At 39.6% G+C, this 8,764-nt stretch overlaps 2 protein-coding genes across 2 annotated transcripts; one reads left to right on the top strand and one right to left on the bottom strand.

The window, feature by feature from the left end:
• Positions 1-308: 308 nt before the first annotated feature.
• Positions 309-978, bottom strand: LOC121623786 (transcription factor HES-5-like). The gene is made up of 2 exons (XM_041961234.1): positions 856-978; positions 309-743 (listed from the first exon to the last, which is right to left on the bottom strand). Exons 1-2 carry the CDS (start codon positions 976-978, stop codon positions 309-311), a joined length of 558 nt encoding a protein of 185 aa, XP_041817168.1.
• Positions 979-4,989: 4,011 nt separating this feature from the next.
• On the top strand, positions 4,990-5,648 carry LOC121623018 (transcription factor HES-5-like). Its single transcript, XM_041960135.1, has 2 exons — positions 4,990-5,112; positions 5,226-5,648. Exons 1-2 carry the CDS (start codon positions 4,990-4,992, stop codon positions 5,646-5,648), a joined length of 546 nt encoding a protein of 181 aa, XP_041816069.1.
• Positions 5,649-8,764: the final 3,116 nt, after the last annotated feature.

Here is an 8,764-nt window from a genome sequence, read left to right as displayed (position 1 = left end):
AGGACTTAAAGGCAGGTGTGATCATTCTGACCATTACTGGCCAATATCTGATTATATTGATAAATCAATAAAAGAAAATATGTCATTCACAGAATACAATTTTGTGCTACTCAATATTTTCCCAAAAATAAATTCATTTTCTTTGAAAATACATTCAAAAAGTAAATGAAAGCTTCAATCCAATATGACTTTGTCATGAATGAAAACACTTTAGACAGAAAACCTCCATTACATTTCAGAATATGTCTGATAGTAACGACCAATGTGGTCATCAGAGTTTCACTGGTCGTAGTCCAGTGTGTAGGTGTCTACCACGGCCTCCAGAGGGCGCTAGTGACTGCACTCTTGTCTTTGCTGATGCTGGTCTGGACTGTAGAGCTCAGCAGAGAGCGGTCAGCCTGTCTCAGGTCCTCATCAGAGGAGGACTGCAGCTTGTTGAAGTGGTTCAGAAGACTTCTCTGGGACTGTGTCTTCACCTGCTCCCTGGACAGGAAGTGTTCTACTTCTTGGACACACCTGAAGTAGCCCTGATCAACAGCTGCTGAGTCCAAAGCTCGATGCTGCTGCTGCTGTTGCTGCTGCAGTCGTCTCAGGACACAAACTGTCATCTCCAGGATGTCTGCTTTCTCCAGCTTGGAGTCTGGCTGCTGTTTGAGGAACTCTGGACTCAGGAGAGACTTGAGCTGCTCGATGCTGCTGTTGATTCGCTCTCTGCGTAACTTCTCCACCAGAGGCTTTCTGAGCTGCAGAGAGAAGAACAAAATCATTAATCAACTTATTCTGGAGTGAAGTGTTAGCATGAACAAAGACAACATCTCATCAACAATATTTCAACTTGTTGAATCTCCAATTTACCTTGTGGGTGAGAGTCAGGTGGTCCTGAGAATTGGTCATTGCTGCAGTGATTGTAGGTGCCATGGCTGTATCTCTGTGCTGTCGAGGTCTCTGTAGAGAGAATCTGATCTCTGCTGGCTTCATCCCTCCTATTTATAGTCCCACATCTCTATATGAATGTGTGGGTCTTCGTTTGGCTGGAGTTTCTCACAGTCTCAGCCAATGAGAGAGCTCGGTGACACAATAAGGCATGTGGAGCAGCAACACGCTGAATTGCTTTAGGGACAATGGTTAGATCTCAGGGGAACAGGTGGAGGACTGGGGGGGTGATGGAGAGAGACTCACAGAGCTCTGTGTGAATCTGGGAAAGTGGTGACCCTGTAGAGAGAGCAGATCTGCTGCCTGATGCTGGGATCAATGACTTTGACTGAGCACACGCTCATCATCCCATCACACACGTGGGAGAATGACTGTGTGATTGTCCTCAGCACGAACAACACCCACATTCCTCAGAGGTGTTGTTGCATTTGTGCTATTAAATCAAGTATCTGTCCTTGAAGCTGAGCATGTTGAAAAACTAGAACATTTATTCATCATGATTGCTAATTAATTTAATTAAAGTTTTTAAGTAAACGCATACGAACATGTAAGCAGCGATTGTTATTAGTTCATACAAGCTTCCTTCATATGTTGTGATGAGGCGATTAGTAAAGTCAGACTCATTCAGCTGAAAGTGGTCCAGATGAGACAGATGTGTCTTCTGTCTTGTGACTGTTGTTCCAGTGAGTAACGAGTCGGTCAGGGTTTCCCACACTGAATCCTGGGAGCTGGGATCAGTAACCATAAAACAGCCTGACAGCATTATTGGGCACTTCAAAGGCCAGAAAGTAGCAAAGCACAAATTATCTGGAGGAAAAAAACGACAGCGACTGAGTTTTAATGTGAAGGAGGATTTGAATGTCTGGTACTTAAGCACAGTTTTAATGAACTTGTACTTTTCTTGAGCATATTAAGTTTCTGCTCCTTCATACTTCTGTTGCACAACAAATCTTTGATCATTTTATTTACTGCTTACTTTGCAGGTTTAGTTCAATATTACAAAATATAATCAAATAATTTATTACCTGTTTTTGTACATTAAAATAAAACTTTTCTGATCCCTGATGGGAAATTCACAAACTATCCAGCAGATCAACTTTATAAAGTGTTTAAACCATCTTTACCAGCTTCAACATTAAAGTGATGAACACATTAATACATCATTGATTATGATTCAATAATACAGTAGACATTATTCTGAAATATGCCATTCTGCATAATGAGCACTTTTATTTTTGGTACTTTTCTACTTTTGCTCAAGTAAAAAATTGGATGCATGGCTTTTATTTGAAACAGTGTATGTCTACACTGTGTAATTACTACAGTCTTTTAAACAGAAGATCTGAGTACATCTTCCACCTCTGGGTACAAGTAGCTGATTAAATAGTTCATGGAAAGATTCCCTTTTAATTTTCTACACAAAGTCGAACAAAAATGTCTTTGCCCTCTTTTGTCTGTTAGTTAACGTGAGTCATTTTCTGTAGATGTCTCTTAAAATACATGAAATTCAGACAAAGGTACATGTATGTCAAAACATGAAGAAAAACAAAAGTCTTTATAAACCTGGTTGTAAGGGCGACCTTGCCCTGGCAGTTTGGCATCCGTCAATAGAATAAATAAAAAGGCTTGGACTGAAATGATGTCCTGATCAACAAGAGGGGAACTGAAATTGGCAAAAGTTAGAGAGTTTGGACCAGAGAGACAGACAGTGAAAGCAAAAGAGAAGAAAGAGAGAAGAGAATCTTCCTCTGAAGTGTGCCAACTCCCCTCGGAGAACCGTCAGGTGCTGGTGGGCTTGAGGATGCTAATCACCCTGAACTGTGACTCTGCCTCTCACGGCTTTCCCACACTCGGCCCATTGACTGAGCTCCCGCTCAACAATAGACATGTGCCTTGTTAAATGCTAATTCAGCCCCACACAAGCAGCTCCCGGCTCTCCCCTGAGGGGCAAGTTTGTTGTTTAGACACTCTCTTCAATTAGGAGAGGAGTGCACGAGAAATAAACACAAATATTTTGACTGGGGATGTAACCTGACAACCAGTCAACTATAATGAACTACATAATTATACAATGTATTTTTAGAAGCAATTCACTTTAACCCCCACCTTTGCTCTTTCAAGTAAAAAAAATATTGTTGCAAATAGATATAAGGGAAAATTTTAAGTGTCTATTTATGTATTTGTCAAGAATCTTAACTTTTCCTGTGAAGACATATTCTCTACCATTATAACCAAATCTTAGCATATCATCATTCAGTGTCTGTTTATGCACCAACCTCCACTTATGGGTGCCCACAGGAAGAGGAGTAGTTGTCGGCAAATACATTAATAAACTGTTATTAAATGTTTATATATTGCTTATAAATGCTAAATAAAGCTATATAAAATCTTGATTTAAATTATTAATTCTTTACATTTTTGTGATCTGACTTTATTTTTTAAAGTAAAAAAAATCTGATTACTAATAATGGATGCTTGTAATACTGGAGTACTATAAATTTATTAAAAATTTGGATCATTCGGCATCATTGAATTTAAGTTAAGTTGAATTGTCACAGTGGAATTTTTTTTTTAAAGTAAAGACATATGCACATAAAAAATATGATCTAAATATACATACTGTCATCTTTAGTGAGTAAAAAGTGTCATTTAAAATTCAGTAGTAAAGAATCCCCCCCCCCACCCCCCACAGACGTCTTTGTCTGGCCGGCCTCTATTGTCCCTCTGGGGCTCTGTGAGTGAGTTTTCCCTGCTTTCCCACACTCTGTCCATTCACTGATTTCAAGAACAAAAGAAGTGTGTCTGGTTGCACATCGCATTAATTATGGAGTCAGTTTACGAGTTTTGTCTCACTGCCTGTGAATGGAAATTCCTGTCATCAAGGCCCGTCATTACTGGGCTTTTGTAAAATGTCCGTAAGGAATGCAGACATGCTCAGGATTAATGAACATTCAGAAGCTCTTTTTTCTTCCTCCTACATTCAGATTGTGCCTCTGCATTCCACACTGGGAGCCTGTTCCTAAACTGATGAGGTGCTGGTTGTGGTGCAATATGAATTTGAAGTTATTTGTAATAGCTGCAGTCAAACTTTATTTAAAGCATGAGCATCCAGCTGTTGGTGAGGTGATTTGTGTTTCAAAGCTATTTTTAAAAGGTCAGTTGCATCCATGTTGCATTCTTAAAGAAACATATAACTACTGCGCTATCTGCAGATTCAGCAACATTACCAGACCACCCAGTTAAAGGAGAAACCAAGCAAGCAAGAGAACGGTTGTTATGCGATGGCTAGTGTTAAATTTCTGCATAAGTTTGACAGTTTGGCAATATAATATATAATTCTTATATATCTCAATATAAATATATAATTCTTTTTGCACTACCGTTTACATTTGCACTATTACATTCTCAGTGTTTCATTGTTTAGATTGCACAGGTTTTTTTTACTTAGTTTGTACAGTTTTTATTTAGTTTGCACAGTTTTTATTTAGATATATCTTTATATATATATATATATATATATATCTTTATCTTTATATCTTTTTTAATATATGTCCTTTCACAAAAGGGTTGAAGAGTAAAGCAATTTCGATTCTCTGTTTGTCCTGTACATACTGAAGAATTGACAATAAAGCTGACTTTGAAAAAAAAAAAAATATATATATATAAACAGAAATTTTTGCATGTTCTGTTTTGTAAAAATTCAAATGTAACATTATCTTAATGATCATTATCACTCTCAAACATGTGTGATGGGATGATGAGCGTGTGCTCAGTCAAAGTCATTGATCCCAGCATCAGGCAGCAGATCTGCTCTCTCTACAGGGTCACCACTTTCCCAGATTCACACAGAGCTCCGTGAGTCTCACTCCATCACCCCCCCAGTCCTCCACCTGTTCCCCTGAGATCTAACCATTGTCCCCCAGGCAATACCAGCATTCACGCTGCTATATCCCTCATTGTCTCACCAAGCTCTCTGATTGGCTGAGACTGTGAGAAACTCCAGTCAGACCAAGACCCACACATTCATATGGAGATGTGGGACTATAAATAGGAGGGATGAAGCCAGCAGAGATCAGATTCTCTCTACAGAGACCTCGACAGCACAGAGATACAGCCATGGCACCTACAATCACTGCAGCAATGACCAATTCTCAGGACCACCTGACTCTCACCCACAAGGTAAATTGAAGATTCAACAAGATTTGAATATTGTTGATGAGATGTTGTCTTTGTCCATGCTAACACTTGACTCCAGAATAAGTTGATTAATGACTTTGTTCTTCTCTCTGCAGCTCAGAAAGCCTCTGGTGGAGAAGTTACGCAGAGAGCGAATCAACAGCAGCATCGAGCAGCTCAAGTCTCTCCTGAGTCCAGAGTTCCTCAAACAGCAGCCAGACTCCAAGCTGGAGAAAGCAGACATCCTGGAGATGACAGTTTGCGTCCTGAGACGACTGCAGCAGAAGCAGCATCGAGCTTTGGACTCAGCAGCTGTTGATCAGGGCTACTCCAGGTGTGTCCGACAGGTGGAACACTTCCTGTCCAGAGAGCAGGTGAAGACACAGTCCCAGAGAAGTCTTCTGAACCACTTCAACAAGCTGCAGTCCTCCTCTGAGAACCTGAGACAGGCTGACATCTCTCTGCTGAGCTCTACAGTCCAGACCAGCATCAGCAAAGACAAGAGTCCAGTCACCAGCACCCTCTGGAGGCCCTGGTAGACCCCCCTCCCCAAGGACTCATACTCAAGTGAATCTCAGGAGTGAAACTCAAACAACAAGCTGTTCTCATTCTTGTGGTCCTTTTGAACAATTCTTGCATATGTTATTGCAGTTTTTCGCTTTTTATACCTTTTGCAAAGGTTCTGTGTTTCTGTGATATTTGCAGACAGCAGACAGCAGCTACTATTTTGTATGTCAAAGATACTTATTTCTGATTCAGGTGTTACTCTGTGAAGTAAACATTATTGTTCCAGATGAGAACGACCATCTATTGTCAGTGACACTGACAATAATCTATGTACCTTTTCTCCATTTAGGAGACACAGTTAATCATGTTGAACATGTTTCAGATTTCCGTGTCATATTCACATTTATTGAAATGTTCTGTCTGATATATCTTTTCGATATACCTCAATTTTCTGCATTTTTAGCAGACTCATGTTGTGTATGAAATTTATCAAGACAAATGTGCTGCTTTCTAACTCTGTGAGTGACAGCACTCATACCTTCAGTGAAGGGAAAATGTCTCACAATGAATGTATCTCTTCAAGCCAAGTGATGCGCATTAAAACAATCACAAAAAAACAGTTGCTTGTCTGGTTTTTGTGAACTGCTGGTGTTTTACCAGCTGCTACTGGACATAAAGTCACAGATCTTAACCTACTTTAAAACAGGAGATAACATGGTCAGCATGTATAAATAGCTGATAAATTAATACTTAACATCACATCACCTTTTGGTAAAGGTGACCACTCCTCACTTGTTTAGGAAATGATTACAAACATATGATGTATGATAAGTCAGTGAACAGTCAGACAGCTGCTGGTTCAACCCTCCACCGTCTAGAAAAATCAATTCAAAATATGATGATATGATAAGGTGTCAGGCCATCATGAACCTCCAGAAGAGCTTCAGCAGAGATTCATCATGTCTGGTGCAATTAACTGTGTTTCTAAAAGACACTGCCTCGTTTGAGGTTTTACTGGGAGGCTGTCTGACACATCAGTCTCCCACTGGTGTTAAACTGGGCCGACATCTGGTGAATGAAAAGGTCATAAAACAGGATACACAATATGTTCAAGCTCATCATACCACACAGTAAACCATCCTTGCCCTTTGTGCAACCATCTGAATGTTGTGTTTGTTCAGGTTTTCCATTAGACTATTACTATATTATATTATATTATATTATGTTATATTATATTATATTATATTATATTATATTATATTATATTATATTATATTATATTATATTATATCAGACTAGATTAGATTAGAGTCCATTAGACTTATCTTTATTATGACTGCACAGAGGTACTGAGTCAATGAAATGCAGTTAGTGTCTAACCAGAGGTGCAGAAACAGTAAAGTGTAGAGTAATGTGCATGTATAAAACAAACAGTAAGGGGTGGATATACTATAGTAATTATTACATGTAATTCATCACCTGCCTGGACGTGTGTGGTGGTGGCAGTTGCCAGAGTTACTGCTGCTCCTCATGGAACATGAACTATGACAAGAAAATCCACCCATAATATTGCAACCATTTCCCCTTTATTTTCTTCTTTTTGGTAGAACATGAAGTCCCCAAAACCGATTTCAATAAGGTGACATGAAAAGACTCGTTTTAAATCTCTTACATATTTATTTTTCTTGAAATCTGAAAAAAGGTCAAAACAAATTTCAATCCACTTTGGATGAATAAAAATAAAAATGGTGAACAACACAAAATATGCATACATGGCATACAGAAAACAATAAGAGAATCCCTTTTCAGAAGAAAGGCTGGTGTTTAAGATACAGTACACCTTGAAGCAAGGCAGTAAAAACTGTATGCAAATCACACAATATTATTAGCTTATACAGTATTTTCACAGGAACATTAGGTGCTCTGTTTGGCTTCAAATTTTAAGCAGATTTTACTGCAGTTAATCAATAAAAATGTTGAAACATTTTCCTTAATATTTAAGCATCAGCAACTAATTCCTGCATAGTTCAGACACAGGATTTATCTTATGTGGTCTAAAACCACAAATAGCAGCACAACATGTTTTAACAACGAACGACTGACTCCTCTTCTCTGCCAGTGCCCTCTTCATCTCCAGTGTGATCCAGTGTTCTTCGTCTGGCTACTGCTGAAGCCAAAATTAAACCATATCATGTGAGGGTTCTGCAGAGAAGCACATCATCATGCAAACAATGCATTTCTCTACAACCCACACACAGAGAGGCTGCTTCAGTGACTCCTTATCGTCCATTCCTCATCTTTCTCGTCATCATTAAAAGCAGAGTGGAGCCAAGTCTTCCTCTGCATCAGGAAACAGACGTAAAATGTCCCTTGAATATTTGGAGTAGCCGTTGTGCGACAGCAGGGCTTTTCTCAAAGTGAGGAAGGACTTTGTCTTCTCCAGGATGTCTGAAACAGGGAGCCCGTTCTGCAGGTGTTCTCCAATCAGAGCCTTCAGCTTCTCCACTCCGGTGCAGCATTTCTTCTCCAGCATGTGGAGTTTACACCTGACAGAAACAAAGTCAAGACTTGATCAGATAAAAGCTTTCACAAGACTAAAACAACCAGGAACACATTGCTAACTGACAGTTGCTTTGAGAAATGTAGCTTTGGCTTACCTAAAGAGCTGCTCCTTCACGCTGTCCTGAAGAGCGAGGTCCGCATAAAGAGCCATTTCAAGGTTTGCTTCTTGTGGTGGTTAGTTCTGCTGCTGCCTGCGAAGGTTCAGAGGACGTCTCCGTTCACATCAGCGTCTCTGCTCTGCATTTATGCTGCTCGTCCTGCGCCCTCTCTCTGATTTGCAGCCAATCAGGAGGCTCAGAGCTGGGGACAATGGAGTTAATTTAATGCCTGTCACAGAGAACAGGTGGGATGCTTTCTCTATGTGCCACAGATCAGCGAGGTCAGTGGGAAAATGTTTCTCCTGAGGTGGACACGGGAAAATTTTTCCTACTGTGACACATAGCAAAGACCCTTATTGACAGTTAACTAGGGATGTGAAATTAAAATATGACAAAATATTATTTATTTTTGACTTGATTTGTTTTTTATATGTGCAAATGCATATGCTAACCCATTATAAAAAGAGGAAAAGCATAAAAAGGATGGG

Source organism: Chelmon rostratus, chromosome 2 (genome assembly GCF_017976325.1).
Source record: "Chelmon rostratus isolate fCheRos1 chromosome 2, fCheRos1.pri, whole genome shotgun sequence".
In the NCBI taxonomy this organism is placed as follows: Eukaryota; Metazoa; Chordata; class Actinopteri; order Chaetodontiformes; family Chaetodontidae; genus Chelmon; species Chelmon rostratus.
The sequence above is the reverse complement of the archived record's forward strand: the minus strand, read 5'-3'. Positions and strand labels throughout refer to the sequence as shown.

What these genes read in the sequence shown, in the direction of transcription:
- LOC121623018 (XM_041960135.1), top strand. Translation starts at nt 4,990, where the DNA reads ATGAAGCCAGCAGAGATCAGATTCTCTCTACAGAGACCTCGACAGCAC. An exon ending in ACCTGACTCTCACCCACAAG is followed by an intron (nt 5,113 to 5,225) that starts GTAAATTGAAGA and finishes TTCTCTCTGCAG; the next exon opens with CTCAGAAAGCCTCTGGTGGA.
- LOC121623786 (XM_041961234.1), bottom strand. Translation starts at nt 978, where the DNA reads ATGAAGCCAGCAGAGATCAGATTCTCTCTACAGAGACCTCGACAGCAC. An exon ending in ACCTGACTCTCACCCACAAG is followed by an intron (nt 744 to 855) that starts GTAAATTGGAGA and finishes TTCTCTCTGCAG; the next exon opens with CTCAGAAAGCCTCTGGTGGA.